A 19,492-nucleotide genomic window follows, 5' to 3' on the forward strand; every position below is an offset into this window, starting at 1 on the left:
GTAGTCTGTAGTTGTGCTTGTTTCTCACCCCAAAAATTGCAGCTGCGGTGGACGCGTTGCTGAATCAAATAGAGCCATTGCTTGCTAAAATACTGGGACTCACAACACATAGCAAACCTTGCACAATTCAAATATAGCATAGTCTGTAGTTTTATCAGGGAAACTGAAGTGCTATTGCAATTTTCATCCCCTAATCAGCCAAGCATTCTTCTAATAGAGTACTCAAAATTGTAGAACTGAAACTCAAGTGCTACTGCAATGTTTAGCACTGAATCATCCAAGAATGCTATTTGTACTAACAAAGTACTGAATATTTTAGCAATTAAACACAAACTATTTTGCAATATTGAACACTGAAACTCAAGTACTAACAGAGTACTATTACTACTTATATAAATCTCCAAAATACCAATAACATGAGTGTATTTCACAGAACTACTGATACATCGACTTTCCACTGCATGCAAATCTAGAAAGCACTTCCTTTAATTATCAAAAGAACTTGTCACGGCAAATGGCTTCAATGTCCTCTACTGTAGATGTCTGCATTCCAAAAAACAATTTTATCACGATGTACAGCTGCTTGGTTGAACATACTAGCAGACCACAATTTCAGATGACACTTACGGTCAAGATATCGGTAAAACTAGGTGCAATAATATAATTATCTGCGAAACAATTACTCCCGGTCACATTCTGGTTGCTCCAATAATCATTGTTTTCTATGGACTGGGATTGTGACGATGGTCCCATCCCATCTTCTCTTTATTTCTATACTGGGGTATGTGTAGGTGGAAATGCACAAGGCTGGATTCGACATCGAAGCATCCGAGTCATACATGTTTATTGAAATCGTCTTGATTTTATATCTGCCACTATCCCCCATGTTTTTGTGTATTGCAACATAGTACTTGATATATGAAAATGGACGCCAGAGAGTTAAGGGTGTGTTTGGTTTGAGAACGAAGTAGAATGGAATGTCATGGTTCCGTTCCACTGGAATGGGTCGATTCTGTTCCCGTGTTTGATTGGGGATATTTGATGGAATGGAATGGTTACGTTTCAATGTTTGGTTTGAGGGATATAATGAAATGAATTCAGTTCAACCACTCTTTATAAAAATGATGAGGCTGCCTCTTAAATGCATATATATACAAAATGAACAAGTATAAAATCTTTATATTTCTAGAAATATATTATTGGAATTTTCAGAAGCATTTACATCGAATTGTACTTTCAATTGAATGTTTGCAATGACTTCTGCTATTGAGAGGACAAAGACATGGGTAAAAAATCATCAACGAGCGAACAATCAAGGAAATTTGCCCGCAGATGAAGCGCAACAACACTCTTGCTGTTGACCTCGAGATGGTTGCACAACAAGAACAACCCCTGTCCATCCCATAGATAAGGTCCCAGAAGTAGTGCTCGTCGCTGTTGTAGCCCACGTCAGATCAGGTCGTCGCCGTCCCTGGCACCTCAGCTCGTCGCCGTCGCCTAACAGACCAAGTCGCCGCCGACCATGGCAGATCGGGTCGCCGCCGTCTCCTAGCAGATCGGGTCGCCGTGTCTCCTATCAGATCAGGTCGCCGCCGCCCATCCCATAGACCAGGTCGCCGCCGCCCCGTTGCGGATTCGCTGGCCTGGTTGCTGCTGCCCATCCGCCGGACTTGGGAGAGACGAGTGGAGAGAGAGCCATAAAGGAGAGGGGTTAGGGGAGAGGAGGTGAGTGCGAGGGGGAGAGGAAGCAGGCGAGGGGAACGAGCGGTTCCGCGTCGTCCGCTCAATTTCAAGGTATCATCTCGTTCCGGATATCGGCCGAATATTCGAATATTCGGTTTGTGGGAACGAGTCCGGTCCACCTACATACTGAACGCGAGAATGAGGCCCAGGAACGGGTCCGACCCGTGACATTCCAGCCCGTTCTTGCAACCAAACACACCCTAAGAGAAAGTGTAAAGCATGGATGAATGAAAGATGATGGCCTTTCTTACGAGTTTATGCAAAAATGTGGTCAAATATATAGGAAAGGAAAGTGTTGTTTAGACATGTGGTTTTGCTGAATAAACCAAATCGTTTGACAGACTTCTTCCACACCTCGACGAGCGCCTTCATGGGCACCGTCAGCTTCCTCGCTGGCTTACTGCAAGCATAGCAACGGGAGGGCGGACTACCATCACCAGGGCCACTGCGGCCTTGCCACCGCCCTTGCTGCTAGCCTTGGTTGACGTGTCGCGATCTGAAACAAGTTTTTATTCCTACATCTCTTCCTTGGTGCAGGCCGCGGGGCGTAGTTCAATTCTGGGGGCTTTGTGCCGCAGCGGTGGCCGTCAGGGTGGCGGAAGGGTCTTGTGATTCGGGGCCATCGATGGTGGCGATGGCGGTGGTGGTGGCGGACCTAGTAGTCTACCGATTTCTCGGCCTAGTGATCTACCACTTCCTCTTGTTTTTACGACGCTAAGGACGCACCTATGCTATGTAGAAAAATGATTAATTGGTGTGTGTTTTTTCTTTTCTAGCCCCTTAAATATTTGTAAGTTGGTAGAAACTTCTAAAACAACTTTGTCCAAAATTGAACAGCGTATATGATATACATAGCTCGTGTTAACTATCGTGTTCCTCGATATCAGGTTTTAGAAACAAAAAACAGACCAATTCAACAAGCACAATTATTATGATACACAAACAACTATACAAAAACATGTTTATACAATAAAATTGCTTTCCGTCACACTGAGTTGCTTTTGAAAGAATCAGTGCATGCCTAAAATTTAAGGTAACAACGTTTGCACGGAAGATAAAGAGAGAAAATTTTAATTATAATAACAATAGGCTAAAAACTTGCTTTTCAACCCGAAAAATCATAACCAATGATCAATTTATTGATTTAGTATAGAATAAGCATGTTTGGACAACTAACTTGTTGATACTAAGTTGCTTCAAAAGTAGTATTATGTATCGTAAAAATTGTGTATAATTAATTTTAATGATACACAAAGAATTATGTACTAAAATCCTCCTTTTAACGAAAAAAATAATTAATCAACTTACTTTTTGTAACATCAAAGTTGTTTTAGGACGCGCTTGGGATAGATGTATTTTGTATGGGGGTGTAGAACTTACAGGTGTATGTTACTGGCCGCTTAGCAATTTTAGGTTGGAAATAAAACGATGGGCCAAGCTCTATATTTTTTACAGGCGTAGCTCAAAGCAAAACGATAATCCAAACAGGGCTTTAGATTTTTTTTTTGAGAATGTTTCATTTCAAATCTAGTTCTGAATTCCATATCATGAGAAATGTAACGGCAAAAATGTGATTTCAAGGAAACAAATGCAGACATATTGAAATGTGATGTGACTCCTATCACTACAGGCTGTAATATCTTCTTTCCAGCCAGTACAATACCACAAGTCATGTTTGGAAGCGACAAGATGGGTAGTGAAGTCCTGCACCATGGAAGATCGTGCGATCATATTGCTACATGTTAAAGGAACCATTCAAGTATTTGTTTCTTTCTCGATGCCTCCCAGTCATACATTTTCATTGACTAGTAGAATGCCCGTGCGTTGCTACGGGCTATAATACATATAAATAAATAAAACAAATTAAGGTGGTCTACAAGGTCGAAGTTCATTTCTCTCTCAAATGTCCGGGCGTGTTCGGGCATTAAACGGGCGCCATGCAGGCTCTCAATAACCAACTGGATAGTCCGGGCTCCCCCAAATCCAGCCCATATGGGGATAAATGTGATTGCCTGGACTATATGTCATGTTATCTTGAACACGTAGTCCCAACACAAAAACCCCATCTCATGACGCACTTTTCCTTTTTCCTGCCGGACCCTCCCCTTCTCACTCATTTCCTGATGCAGCGGGGCATTTCTCGTTGGAGCCCTCTCCTCTAAAACCTGATGTGACCCAGCTCATCTTCACCATGGCGCCTTCTCTCCTTCAAACCGTACTTACCCGCGGAACGCCAAGGATGAGTCCCCCGCCAACCGCCTTGCTTTCCACCATGATCACCTCTCCATGTGTTTGTGTCTATTCACCACCGCCATCAAGGGGGGGGGGGGGGGGGGGGGGGGGTGCTGCTCATGACGCCCCCAAGCTAAGAAGAAGGATCTGATGTCTCTTGAATCATTGTCACATTGTACCATAACGTACAATGTCATGCATTGCGACGAAAAAAAATGGTGTCTGTTGTTGGGCATGCAATTGATACATACCCTGCCCGTTATTAACTCTTGAAGCAACCAAACCAATGCATTTACCCTTCTATCCTAACCAATAAATTGTACGTGTTGATGAAAAAAAATATGAACCGCCCGCTCATGCAGTTTGCTACAGATGGCATCTCTAATGAAATGCAATTTGCCACATTTTCTAAAGTAGGGATATTATTCCACTTAGACAGTCGTAATTGATTCGACCAATCCCAATCCACATTCGGCTCACTCTCAACCCTCACTCTTATCACAAAGTACATTAACTCATGTTCTAAGTGAGCCAATGACCGACAACATTGTGGCATGCTTGCAACATGGGACAAGGGCGACAATCATCCTCTTGTCTTAGTGCTACTACCTCCTGGTTCTATATTGGACTTACCCTTCATTCGGGCTCTACCATGATGGCACGACACTCATGTGTGGCCAGGGAAAAAGAAAACTATGAATAGAAATGTTCTTCCAAAGCATGAAAAATGTCAATGTTTCTCTCCTCTTCCCTCCCTCGCGCGCACATGCCTGATTTGTGATACAAATTTATGTACCGGTGAGAAGAGCAAGAAAAAATCCCCTCACTTTCTATCTCCTACACCAAAAACTGCCTTGATGTCACAAAATTTACCAATTCTACGCTCCAATAAACCCAATGAAAGAGAGGGCATATCATGTTGGAACCTTGAGTTTCCCTTCAACACAAGTTGGACCCGTCAGCTAAATACAACATTCAAAATGTTCGGAGTTATCAGGGAAAACCAGCTAAAACGTAATAAACAAAAATCTATACAAAGAGAAAATCTAAAGCGCACACCCAATGAACGAATCAAGCTCACATGACAACTTAATATAAGCTTATTGTAGCTATTCTAATATCTGAGAAGTGCAAACTGTAAACGCCATTGTCTACTGTACGAATTCTTAAGAATAAGAGTGATGTTACTATGCAAGATACAAACTTGACAGCGACAATGTACTATGGATGCAGGATGTTGTTTATGATTGATTGGTTAGGCTAACTTGTTAGAGGCCAAAAACAAAATAAAAAACTTGTTGGCTGGTTGTGATCCTCTATCGAACGGAACTATAAATGAAGCCGCCAACACATCATCAAGAATTAAAGCCATGGCTCTTCTAGAAAAAAAAATAGTGATGTATTGAAATATGTATTTGACGGATTGAAGGGAATCATAACTGGTCAACTCATTGTATCCTTCAATACCTAAGATGAAAAAGAAACACCCCAATATAATTACATATTCTCTGACCACCCTCTACACAAGTTCACAATGAGGAAAAATGATACATTCAATTGTGGACAATAGATTAAAAACCTGTTTGCTCTATGTATCAAGAAAAACCGCTGCTAGAGTTCAACAAGTAAAACATTGCTCAAGAACGGATGTGTGATTTATAATATTCTGAAGATTACGTGAAACAGAACCTTGCTGGAGCGACACTGTTCCACATACAGATGGAAATACCCACCTTGGATAATCTTTCTGTGAAACCATCCCATATCTTCTTATTAAATTCATATGTGTTGTCACCGAATTGGAATCCATGAACTCTCTCTAGTGTTGTAAGCCCACAAAAGAAGCATATATTTGAGTTTCAGAGAAAAAAAAAATAAGTTTGTACCCATAATGACATAAGTTGCAAGGACTCTATTGAACATAGAAGCTTCCAAAAAAATTAATTAAAAAAGGGTATCCTCTAAATCTAGCGTAGATGCATAACAACTGAAAGTAACAAACATACATGCGCCATAATTTTACTAATAACTACTTGCCTAGACATAATGGGAGTCGTTGACAAAGGAGGTGGATCCACATCCTGCTATGTATGAGAGGAACATCAGCTATGAAATTTATCTTCGAGATACTTCCATCTTATACAAGCTAAAATTAACTTGTCAACACACCTTTGACTTGAATTAGCATGGCTCTTACAATACAGAGTGTTCACTATTTTTCTGAAACCTACCTTTCTGAATCAGAATCAACAATACAGAGTGATCACTATTGAGTACTGAACTACACATAGTTTGCAATTGACGAAAAGCTTCATCAAGTATATCTGTGTATGTAGAAGAGGCCAAGGAGAGTACTCTGGCGAGAGCGTACGTCATGGAGCGAGGCTCCAGTCCAACACTCCCAGCCCTCCCATGAGGATGCCCACCATACGTTGCAGTCCTGTAGCTTGTTAATTAAGTACAAAAACGAGAATCAATACCTAAGAGAAAAGTTGTTTTAGAGCTCGCATGCTCCTCAACTAAGTAGATGACTGGAATAATACCAATGGTACACAATCTGGGTGAAGCACAAGCCTTGTGCGTCCTCCACCATGCTCCTCCTCCTCCTCTAAGTCCAGAGCACCGGCCGGCCCCGTTTTCGTTCTGCCTAGGTATAGTCTGCCGAGGTGGCAGGCTGGCAGCAGCTTCGCGACAGCCTCCTCTGAGCTCCAGTGAACTGGCAACGTTGGTGCCAGCGCGCGGCGTAGTGGAGCTTGCCCCCGGCAGAGCTGATCTCCGAGTCCCACATGGCGCCTTGGCAGATTACGATCTCGTGTCGCGTCGAAGAGGACGACCATGGTAGTGCACGGCCGGGTAGGGCATGGCGGGGACGAGACGTCCGCCCAGGATGCGGTTTTGTCGGCTGGCGAGTAGCTGGTCGGAGGTGGCCGGCATCGACGAGAACGGCACGGTGCCGTCACGATCGGACCCGGCCGTCGAATGGAAGGAACGCGCTGGCAAGGCGATCCGGCGCGTCCATGATGGCTGCACGAGGCAGCGCTACGCGCCCGTGGCCGGCAGTAGGTGCACCAACGAGTTCTGCTCTGCTCGGCCTACCATGTGCACGTTCAAAACTCACCCGACCATGCGCACATTCTCCGCCGCCGCCGCGTCTGCCTCGTCCAAAACAGCTTGGGGGAGAGACGAGGAGGATTTGAGGAGGCTGCGAAGGAAGGAAGCAAGATTTACGGGATAGGCAGACGAAGGGGTGGGGTTTCATTCGATCGATGGGAGGCGGGGATCCAAAGCGTGGGGTTTTTAGGAAGGTGATCCCATATGAAACTTGTGATTGTCAAGCATGGCACGCGTGATTAGTGATTTGTTATGAAGAAATATATATTATTTTATTATGGAAGATTATCGAGAAAATCTCGTGTCTGTATTTTAGGAAGGTGATCCCACATATATGGTGTAATTTCTGAATTCTGAATTACTTATTGTTTACATAATTGAATTGAATCAACACCTACCAAAGGAACCATGAAACAAGATCTCTCCTTAATGGGGTTTGGTTTTTTTAATGGGAGGAAGAAAAACCAATGAGAGAAGGTGGGACGAAGTAAAACCGGACGAAAAAAAGAAAAGCCAGACGAAAAAAACCAGACGAAAGTGGTGGGACTATTCAACTAACTCATCCATTAGGAGTAGAGATATTGTCTTGATTTGTGTCCACCATCATCTCCTGTGTTCATGTGTACTGAAACATGTCAGATGAAAAATAGTCAAGAGAGAGTTATCTGGAAGTGTGAAGCGTGGATGGGGGGGGGGGGGGGGGGGGGGGGGGGGGGGGGGGGAAATACATCCTATAGAGATGGCAGTCTGTTTGAAGAAATGCAGCTTTTCAACTATATTTTACTTTCCACGGGTCTGACTAGTAATTTTTGTCCCTGTGATCAAGCAAACTTGCAGGAGAATTGTTTTCAACAACAACTAGATTTTCGTTAGCAAAACAGCCTATAATTTCAGTTAATAGAAACAAGTACTGTCAAATACAACAAAATATATAGAAACAACAATCCTTTGCGTAATCCATGGGGTTTCTCCTTTCTTAGGTAAGTAAAGAGTAGTAATTGGGACGCATTTTGTTATATCTGGTGCAAGGAGGCTTAATCTGGTATATGACGACTGTTTGGGACACCTAGGTGCCTATACTCTTTAAGTTAAAAAAATGTTCCCATTTTAAGAAAAATGTTTGCATATCCAAACTTTGTTCTGGAACTTGGAAAATGTTTTAGTTTTTAGAAAAAACGTTTTCAAAAAATGTTCTAGTTTTCAGAAAGTGTTCATGTTTCCATAAATTGTGCACGTTCTCAAATTTGCTCTACATATTCAGAAAATGTTCCCGTTTTCAGTTTTTTGTGATTCCAAAAGTTGTTCCTGTTTTCGAAAGTTGTTCTTAAATTTCCTGAAATGTTTCTGTTTCCAAAAATTGTTCATGTTTTCAAATTTGTTCTGTAGTTTCAAAAAATGTTCACGTTGTAAATTTGTTTGGTATTTCCAAAATTGTTCCTGTTTTAAAAATTGTTCGCAAATTTCATTATTTTACTTTTTTATATTTTTACTGGAATTTCGAGCAAAAAATCAAAAACACGAAAAAAGAAAAAAAAACGTTTGGATCTTCGTTGTTTTTGGTTCTTATATTATTGCGCTACAAATGTAATCATTTTGTGTGATTATGTCTACTGGCTAGCACAGTCGCCTCTTTCACCAGGGCTCCTGGGCTCGATCCCTACAGTACTCGAATTTTTTTCGACGTGAACAGACTCGCGCTACAGTTCCGCTGGTCGCTAGCTTGGGCCGGCCCAGTCAGGTATCCGCCTGTGCGTGCACATAGGAGCTCCCAATCTGTACGGGCTGACACATAGCTGTCACGTGAGGATGCTCTCTCTGTCAGTGCTGAAAAGATGACGCTCAGGAGTCAGGACGTTCTTGTCCCGCCTGAACCGGCGCATGAACGCCAGATTGGGATTTTGGGAGCTAGGCGAGCGGCATCACTAGTTCCTTTCTGTCAGTAATCATGGAGGCTGGGACATGTATGCTGCCATTCACTACCGGACTCGCGGTCTATGCCTACGGCCAGGGGCCGTCGGCATAGGTCCTTTGCCGTCGGCATAGATCTATGCCTACGGCTGCCGTCGGCATAGACCCGTCGGCGTAGATATTGTCAGCGTAGTCTTGTCAGACCGTCGGCGTAGTATAGCCGTCGGCATAGGGCCCTGTGCCGACGGCCGGGGTCAGCCGTCAGCATAGTTTAGCCGTCGGCAGTGTTTTTCCGTCTGACGGCAACGGACGGTGCCGTCAAAAGCGTTGACGAGTCATGGGACGCCACGTGGCAGTGGTACGCCGACGGCTTGGCCGTCGGCGTACCTCCGCCACGTGGCGTCCCGTGGTGCTCCTGGTGGCAGTGCCGTTGGCATAGCACTGCCACATGTCTTTCCCTGGTTTCTCCTGGCGGCAGGGCTATGCCTACGGCAAAGCCGTCGGCATAGATGAAAATCTATGCCGACGGCATTGCCGTAGGCATAGATCTGCCACGTGGCAAGCCCTGGTAACTCCTGGGCTTATATATGCCGACGGCTTTGCCGTAGGCATAGTTTTTTTTATTTTCCCTGTTTTCTCTTTTTCAATTCATTTGACAGCATTTCAAAGCAGAATAATATGGAATTATGTAGAAATATGACAGTTCATCATCTAAACATACTCAAGTTCATCATCATCATCTAAACATAGTCAAGTTCATCATCATCATCTAAAGATCATCACTGGCGGAAGTTCATGAACATAAAAGTAGTGCAAGACATGGAACATCATAGAAGTAGCAACATGAAAGGCATGGCACGACGGCCACATGCACGGAATCATCATCGACATCAAGCAAGACCACCTCCGCCAAAACCACCACCACCAAGACCACCTCCGCCAAAACCGCCACCGCGACCACCATCACTCTGCCAGATCGGAGTGACTGGGGTCGACGGAGCAGTAGTCGAGCCACCGGTCCCCTACATGTTTCAGAAAAGATTCTAACGGTAAATATGATATGATAGTGTTGAATGAACGAGAACTAGTTTTCCAGTAGTTAGGCAAATGTACTAACCGGACCATCACTGCCTAGTGCCACCCATTCATCGAACATGGGCACGTGTGGGGGTTCTCCCGCAGGTGGTGGTGGGGGTCCCATTTGTGGTGGATCCGTGCGGTTACTCCAAGACGCCAACATAGCCTGGATGTTAGTTAAACAAGCAAACTAGAAGGTCAGAAGGAATGAAAGTGCAAAATTTTAGCTTGGTTTTAAGAGGACAAAACTAACCGCCATCATCTGACGGTTGTAATCATCATTTTCCTTCACTCGTTGCAAGTACTCTCGCACCTCGAGATTCCTATGCTCGACAAAGGCCTTATATGCCTATATAATTTAGGTTGTTTCTAAGTGAGCAATGCTGAAAATGAACTGAGAATGCTAGAGAGAAAAAGATAAAGGGGAAGTACATACAGCATGCTGGCGGGCTAAGGGAGTCTGTGAACGCCCCGTACTCTCTAACTGGCTCGGGTTGGTAGACCGAAGCCGTGTGTACGGGATCGAAGGAGTTATCAAGCCATCGAAACACGGATACCGGCCATGTGACTTCCCCTGGATGGCCACCACCGCCGTGTCATCGATCTGAGACTGGGCGACCTCAGGAACAGGAACATTCGGATGCAACTTCTGATAGTGCTGAGTGTAAGACTCCAGGTGCTACTCGGTCTTGCCGTAGTACTGGCTCTCGCCCTCCTTGGGATGACTCCGCTCGCAGGCCAGCTTCCACGACTCAATGTCTGAGAGCGGCCTCTTCAACTTGTCCTCCTGCAACGTCAAACAGAAGTTAGCCATACATAAGAACATGACGGTAAAGAAGAACAAAAATGCATCATGCATATAGATATACCTTCATGGCCTTGAAGCCCCAGTGGTTCCTGTTTCCTTGGCCGTGTGTCCCGTCTTTTCCACGGTTAGCACGGGCCTTGATGCTCTTGGCAGCAAACTCTGCATCGTCGCCGAGCCACCTATCCACCAAACTCGCCCATCCATCATGCCTTCCATAGCACCAACGAGGAACAACCTATGCAAATTTTGGAAGCATGACATGTGAGCACGAAACATATAGTTCCACAGCCGTAGATGCGCGAAGGGCAATCCGCGTAGAGGGAATTTTTTGGATACTTCTCCATCACCAAAAATTATGAAAAAATACCATCGTTCCTATAGCACATGTGCCCACTTCATTCAAAAAAACTCATGATTTTATCGCGCTCCGAGTATTTAATAATATTCACACCGCATCATTACCGCAGAACGTCTACTACCGTGTCATCGCCGTCCGTGAGGGGGGGGGGGCACGCCCCGGAGACGCGTGCCGCCTCTTCGGACATGCCACCACACCACCCCGCATGTATGAGGGCCCGGTGCGACGCTCCGGTGGCATTGCTACCCCCCAGGGCCCCCGTCCCGCCTAACCCTATAGCATTTGACCACGGGATCTAGCCCTTTGACTTTGCACGGATGGGCTTTGACCAGCGGACCTCCCCGCCCGGTTGTGTTAGGTCAGCCCATAGGAACACTTTGGAGCAACAACCGGGCCAGACCCACAGCAAGATCCCCTCCGTGTAGACCCGACGCATCCGTTTCCCCCCTCCAGGTGCCGGCGGCGGCGCCGTCCGTGAAGGGGTGCACACCCCGGACACGCGTGCTGGGCGTTTGCAACCGCCACAACACTTCCAGACTTGTGAGAGGCCGCCTACGCAAGATTTGGCGGCATGCTAGCCCCCGGAGGCCGCCGGCCACAACCGTAGACGCGCGAAGGGCAATCCGCGTAGAGGGAATTTTTCGGGTACTTCTCCATCACCAAAAATTATGAAAAAATACCATCGTTCCTATAGCACATGCGCCCACGTCGTGCAAAAAAAACTCATGATTTTATCGCGCTCCGAGTATTTAATAATATTCACGCCACATCGTTACTGCAGAACGTCTACTACCGTGTAATCGCCGTCCGTGAGGGGGGGGGGCACGCCCCGAAGACGCGTGCCGCCTGTTCGGACATGCCATCACACCACCCCGCATGTATGAGGGCCCGGTGCGACGCTTCGGTGGCATTGCTACCCCCCAGGGCCCCCGTCCCGCCTAACCCTGTAGCGTTTGACCACGGGATCTAGCCCTTTGACTTTGCACGGACGGGCTTTGACCAGCGGACCTCCCCGCCCGGTTGTGTTAGGTCAGCCCATAGGAACACTTTGGAGCAACAACCGGGCCAGACCCACAGCAAGATCCCCTCCATGTAGACCCGACGCGTCCGTTTCCCCCCTCTAGGTGCCGCGGCGGCGCCGTCCGTGAGGGGGAGGGCACACCTCGGACACGCGTGCCAGGCATTTGCAACCGCCACAACACTTCCAGACTTGTGAGAGGCCGCCTACGCAAGATTTGGCGGCATGCTAGCCCCCGGAGGCCGCCGGCCACAGCCATAGACGTGCGAAGGGCAATCCGCGTAGAGGGAATTTTTCGGATACTTCTCCATCACCAAAAATTATGAAAAAATACCATCGTTCCTATAGCACATGTGCCCACGTCGTGCAAAAAAACTCATGATTTTATCGCGCTCCGAGTATTTAATAATATTCACGCCGCATCGTTACCGCAGAACGTCTACTACCGTGTAATCGCCGTCCGTGAGGGGGGGCCACGCCCCGGAGACGCGTGCTGCCTCTTCAGACATGCCATCACACCACCCCGCATGTATGAGGGCCCGGTGCGATGCTCCGATGGCATTGCTACCCCCCAGGGCCCCGTCCCGCCTAACCCTGTAGCGTTTGACCACGGGATCTAGCCCTTTGACTTTGCACGGACGGGCTTTGACCAGCGGACCTCCCCCCCAGTTGTGTTAGGTCAGCCCATATGAACATTTTGGAGCAACATCCGGGCCAGACCCACAGCAAGATCCCCTCCGTGTAGACCCGACGCGTCCGTTTCCCCACTCCAGGTGTCGGCGGTGGCGCCGTCCGTGAGGGGGGCCAAACCTCGGAGACGCATGCTGCCTCTTCGGACATGCCACCACACCACCCCGCATGTATGAGGGGCCAGTGCGACACTCCGGTGGCATTGCTACCCCCTCAGGGCCCCCGTCCCGCCTAACCCTGGAGCGGTTGACCACGAGATCTAGCCCTTTGACTTTTCACGGACGGGCTTTGAACAGTGGACCTCTCCACCCGGTTGTGTCAGGTCAGCTCAGAGGGACACCTGGGAGCAACATCCGGGCTAAACCGACAGCTACATCCCCTCCGTGTAGACCCGATGCGTCCATTTTCCCCCTCCAGGTGCCGGCGGCGGCGCTGTCCGTTAGGGGGGCCACGCCCCGGAGATGCGTGCCGCCTCTTCGAACATGCCACAACACCACCCGGTTGTGGTAGGTCATCCCATAGAAACACTTGAGAGCAACGTCCCCTCCGTATAGACCCGATGCGGCTGTTTCCGCCCTCTAGATGCTGGCGGCGGCGCCGTCCGTGAGGGGGGCACACCGCAGACGTGAGGGGGTCACACTCCGGAGACGAGTGACGGGCGTTTGCAACCGCCACTCAACTTCTGTTGCATAGCTGTTTTTGATTTTAATAAAATTTAAGGACCTATATTCAAAAGAACATGACAGCATATTATTAATATGGTTGAAAAAAATACAAACTATATATATATTCATAATCTATGGAAAAAATTACAAACTACATATATATTCATATAATACATAAAAAAGCATGAAAACATATTTTTTAAAAAGCATAAAAACATATGCAAAAAAACATATGTAAAAAAAGCATTAAAACATATGCAAAAAAAGTATGTAAAAAAATAGCTATGCCAACGGATCGGTGACGTGGCAACTATGCCGACGGCTGCCGTCGGCATACCTACGCCGCGGATCGGTGACGTGGCAACTATGCCGACGGCTGCCGTCGGCATACCTACGCCGCAGATCGGTGACGTGGCATGCCCCGCCGTTATACCGACGGCTGATTTATGCCGACGGCTGCTGTCGGCATGTCTGCGTCTAGGTCGACGGCCGTTCTATGCCGACGGCAGCCGTCGGTATAGATCCATGTAACCCGACGGCCAGTGTAAGCTGACGGCCAAGACTAGGCTGTCGGCATATCTCAAACTAGGCCGACGGCAGCCGTAGGCATAGGTTTGGCCGTCGGCGTATGCCCGTTTTCCGGTAGTGATTGAGACAGCTGAAGATGCCCCGGCTACACAGGGCATGTTCCACCTGTCACCTAGTGGTGCCACCGGAGAAAATTTATCAGTCAGCTTCATGTTAATCAGGCAGCTATGGAGAGGCGAGATCGACATGCTGGTGAGCTCCGAGCCAGAACTTGCGGCAGTCATCATGGAGGAGTTGATCCATCACAGGACTTCTGCCCAATCAGATTTCAGTTTTGCCATATTCACGTACCTTGGTTTACTAGCGAACAAATGTGCAGGCTAGATATGCCGCCATATATTGCTTAATAAAAATGTTTATAGGAATCAAATTCATAGCAAATTCGCTGGATAGAGCAACCAAATAAATCTACGTACCGACTTAGCTTAGGTTATTTGTAACCTCTAGACATGCTGCATACGGTGGATATTGTATACAGATGTAGCTCTACACAATGATCCTTAAGGACCATCATGCCATTATGTTCCTATGGTACAAGCATGGACACGGTTGGCATGACCGTAGCAACACTGCAGGGTCTTGCTAATCATCTCCGAATTTGTTTCTTTCCCTATGCCTCCTAACCATATACATGTTACTGATATTTCCTTGATTTTGTGCCTACCACCATCTCTTATGTTTATGTGAATCTATATATTACACGAATAAATTCAGAAGACCGAGTTATGTGGAACTGTAAACATGGACGGGTTTCATGCATGTTCACACAAGGATGGGTCTAAATATATAGGATGGAAAGTGGGGAATTGCATTGGGGATCCTAGGTGATGTCCCCCACTACATCTCCACCCACCAACTGCGTTTAGATTCGAAACGTATAGTACGCGTGCTTGATATAGCCCACTGTATCAATTAATTCAAGCGAATATGTCAATGCGTATTTGCCTCTCCCTTTTCCACCTTTGGTCCCACCAGTCGGAGTAGGAGCTGTTCTGCGCACCCAACCCTCTGTTCGCAGTTAATTCAGCCATCCATGGTCAGAGCTCCACACCCACCCCATCTTGACTCCCTCCACGTCGCTCTCTTACCTCCCCGATCCCCATCACGAGCTTCCACCCAGATCTCCACCGCCGCCACCCACCGCGACCGCTTCTCCGTTGCCGGTACCGTTCCGCAACCATGTGTACCTCATCGTCGTCATCCCAGTCCCTCATGCCGTTCATCCAGGAGCTCGCACCTCTCCCTCTCGCCAGCTGTCCCTACTGCAAGAAGGGAGATGACGAATGGTGGGTTTCCCGCACCAGGATGAACCCCGGCATGCAGGCACTTCTACAAGTGTGAGCATCACTGGGTGAGTAGAGAGTACCGAGTACTTCATCTTTCTGTATTCAATTTCACATAGTCTGTGTTTATTTTTCTGTTCTAATCAATCCCCTTCGTTCCCCTGGCCATCCAGCCCAAGAACAACGGCCCTGCTATGATGTTCATCCTCATCGTTGGTATCCTCAATCTTGTTGCTGTTCTACACCTTTGCATCAAGAATCACTGAAGACCAATGTTTAAATAGCGGGCTATGGAAAATAGCGGCGGGCCTCGAAATCAGCTATAGCGGGCTATAGCAGGCTATTTATGAAGACGACCATTTAGCAGCACCCTGCTGAAAAGGCTATAGCGGAGCTATAGCCGGCTATTTAAAACTATGCTGAAGACGGAGATGCGGTGCGGTGCCACAAGGCTGAACCAGTGTTAACTACCTAGTTAATTAACTATTTCAAGCAGGAACATAGTCTGTCGTTATGTGTGGCCTGTCTTAGGTTTGTTTAGTTTAGTCTGATATTCAGTTCAATGTGTGTTATCAGGTGAATCATATGTTGATGTTCTCCTTTAGTTTATCTTTAGTCCACCTCCAACGGGAGGTTAGCTTTTCAGGTAGCACTAAAGTACTGATCTGTGTTGTAAGCCTCCCCCCCCCCCCCCCCCCCCCCCCCCCCCCCCCACCACCACACACACACACACACACAATATATAGAAGTGTTCCCCTGTTGCGATTTGTGATCTTTCGATTTCTTTACACCTGAATGTTATCTTATCTCCCAGCATTTTGCTCTCTTGTGATCTATGTTGGCATGATCTATATAATTTCATATTTGTTGATGAATGTTTACTGTTCAGAACAATTGTCTTATGATGTTTTCTGTATCTGCTCAATCAGTTAAATTTATTGTTGAGCACAAGGTGCTCAAATTTCAGTCAGACCACTCCCTGCTACATCTGCCACCTACACGCCGCACTCAATGATGTTTACTACTTGCAGACTGGAGGCATTTTTTAGAACCAGATTTCTCTGTAAGTGCTAACGACTACTTGACATATTCCTTCATTTACATTTTACTAGTCCTAATGAACATGAAATGCTGTTTCATATCATCGTTCTATCTGGACAAACGCCAAGGGACATGAGATGTATTGAAAATCAGGTTTTTGGTGGAGCTGTTCCATTCAATATTGCTTACTGTCGTCTCGTCAGTACATTTCCACATTTTGTACTGCTTATTTGATACCTGTAGTTTTCTATCCTTCAGATATAACACATTTGGCCTAAAAATTTCTTGGGCAATCAAACAGTTCACCGTACCGGCTCTCCTAAACGAAGGATGGTGCTCATATGTCTGGAATATGCACCGTCAACTTTTTTTTTGAAACTGTCACCGGGGGGGGGGGGGGGGGGGGGCCCCCCCCCCCAAAATTTTATTAAAAAAATGGGGGGGGGGGGGGGGGGGGGGGGGGGGGGGGGGGGGGGGGGGGACTCCCCACCTGAATATATTTCAAAAAATAGTGGTTTCAGAGGAGACGAGAGGAGAAAAAATCCCGCCACAATCCGGCATGGATTATTTGATCTGCCTTTTTAAGGCGGTGGGACCAAAGAGTGAGGTCCGAGATAATAGCCCTAATTACATTACATGGGGAAGGAGACACATCCCTAAAGGTTTTGCCGTTGCGAGCATCCCAAATTTTCCATAAAATGAGAATGAAAATGAAAGGCCAAAAAGACTGAGGTAGGCCATGCAGAACCGGTGGCTGCCAAATGTTGGACAAAGGAGAGTGGCAGGGCAGCAGCCCAATGGCCCCCCAGATGGATGCCGCCGAGGGGCAAGTGAAGAAAAGATGGGCACGGTCTTCTGGCGTTGTGCTCCAACATGGCCATGATGGAGAGTCGATGATGGTCTTGCGATGAAGGTTTGCCCGCGTGTTTAATCTGTCCATATAGAAGAGCCATGCAAACACTTGTATCCTACTAGGAAGACGAGAATCCCATATGTGAGCAAGGGATGGATCCGAGAGCTGCGAGGCAAGAGCAGCATAGGCGCCCTTGGTGGTGAAGGCGGCACCATTAAGCAAGGACCTTTCGTCAGGTACTCCTATAAGGCACACTCCCTGCAACAAAGATCTCGGCTACGCAAGCCCAGATCAATCCCATCCATCATTATTTTATGCACAAGAGCATTAGGCTTAGTATGGTGAGTAAACAAGGCAGGTAAAGCAACGGAGAGTGGTTCTGGCAGGAGCCATCGGTCAAGCCAGAAAAAGGTGGAGGATCCATTTCCAATATGCACCGTAAAGTGATCCACGTCCTTGACCTGCTGGCTTGCTCACACGGCTATACTGAATTTAAGGTTTCCCATGAAGCTATTGCTAACAAACTTCATGTTGCTCTTTTCACATGCCTGTTCAATTTTTTATCAATTGGCACACTGACTGCGTAAACTTGGTACAGAAGTGTGAAACGATCACATATGAGACATTTTTAAGGTCAGCTTCAACACCGAAATATTGAAGAGTATTATATTAATTAAAAAATCATTACACTGATGCGGCCAACTTTGTCCTCCTTACATTTATATGCACATTGTAGATCTGAAACTGGACCTGCCATGTTACACATGATTAGGAACATCGATGCTACTGGTATCAAGGAAAAATTAAACAAGGTGGCTTGCTTTTCTCATATAAACTTTTAAAAATATTAATCTGTGCACTTGTTTTTTCTTCCTAAAATCTCTTCTACCCTAATATTTGCAGGATATCATTAAAGTGCAGAAGTGTAAAATCATTGCTGAACTTCTTCAAAATGAAGGAAACACATCATCTGTTCCAACACAAATTTCTGATTTGGTGCGACATGACATGTGATCCATTCATGGAAGTGTAATAAGAATAGAAGGAACCAATCATGCTAGAATTTATTTATCAGGTTTAATCTAATATCCTTTTAGTTGCCTATGCTCCAACTTGTATTCCTTACGATTATGTATTTTGATTGGATCTCCAACTGACATTGCAAATAAATTGAATTGCTTTGTTTGTTTTTCCTTTACCCAATTCCCTACATCACACATGTCCCAATTTTTTTGTTATCTATGATGGCGACTCTTGATGTATTCTTTTTTCAACTTAGCTAAAATGAATTATATCTTCATTGCCACTGTTCAACACATTTTATATTGAGCCTCTTTTTATGTGTACCATAGTCCCACGAATATAGATTGTAGAAAAGATAAGCTTCCAAAATTGAATCAAATGTAAGTCCAATTGCAGGAGAAACAACAGATTCAGTTTCCCTTCCAGCAAAACCACGGAAAGCACTCTAAGGCAGTGATCCGTTCTGCACTGGCTGCCCTTTCATTCAGCTTAGCTCGATGCCTTTGCCTGTCAAAGTTCAGTCTAATGTTTGAATACAGTAATTCACATTTTTTACTTGTTATCGTAATTTTGTCTATTGCAATGACAAAATATGAACATTTGAAATACGAATAATTACCTTCAAACCCAACGATTCTTCTCTCTTTCTACATCCATTATATTGGCCGTCCTAGTTACATGAGCGTCACAATTAATATCTTGGTTTTCTAACTTCAACCTTGTGCTGTTGTTAGACGAGATATCATCTCCATCTTCATGCAGCACATCTTCCTCCTCATGCACCGTATGCAGAGGAATCCTCTCCACAGAACCAAAAACAATAGATCTGTCCACTAGAACAATTGGTCTGAAGAATTCACAGTCCTGAAGAGTACTGCTTCCTATTAGGATGATCTCCTCCGTGTGGGCCCAACGGCCCACCGGGCACTTAGATCCACGTCCTGATCGGGGGCGCCCAGCCCACTATGGCTGGCGGGCCCTTGTCACACTGCGCCATATAAAGAGGTGGGGGCCGGCGGCTCGCAACACGAGGTTCGCAGCAAGCCGCACACCCCACCGACAATCCCTTCCGATCTAGGGTTTTCTCAGTAGTG

The 19,492-nt window shown here is 46.3% G+C and overlaps 1 protein-coding gene and 1 long non-coding RNA gene across 2 annotated transcripts; both read right to left on the reverse strand.

Annotated features, from left to right (window-relative positions):
• Positions 1 to 9,852: 9,852 nt before the first annotated feature.
• On the reverse strand, positions 9,853 to 10,425 carry LOC125519788. Its single transcript, XR_007288319.1, has 3 exons — positions 10,325 to 10,425; positions 10,112 to 10,237; positions 9,853 to 10,016 (listed from the first exon to the last, which is right to left on the reverse strand). It is a non-coding gene; the product is annotated as an uncharacterized LOC125519788 (long non-coding RNA).
• A 310-nt stretch (positions 10,426 to 10,735) lies between these two features.
• Positions 10,736 to 14,079, reverse strand: LOC125518232. Its single transcript, XM_048683145.1, has 3 exons — positions 14,044 to 14,079; positions 10,941 to 11,114; positions 10,736 to 10,858 (listed from the first exon to the last, which is right to left on the reverse strand). Exons 1-3 carry the CDS (start codon positions 14,077 to 14,079, stop codon positions 10,751 to 10,753), a joined length of 318 nt encoding a protein of 105 aa, XP_048539102.1. The 3' UTR covers positions 10,736 to 10,750.
• Positions 14,080 to 19,492: the final 5,413 nt, after the last annotated feature.

Source organism: Triticum urartu, chromosome 7 (genome assembly GCF_003073215.2).
Source record: "Triticum urartu cultivar G1812 chromosome 7, Tu2.1, whole genome shotgun sequence".
NCBI classification, from domain to species: Eukaryota; Viridiplantae; Streptophyta; class Magnoliopsida; order Poales; family Poaceae; genus Triticum; species Triticum urartu.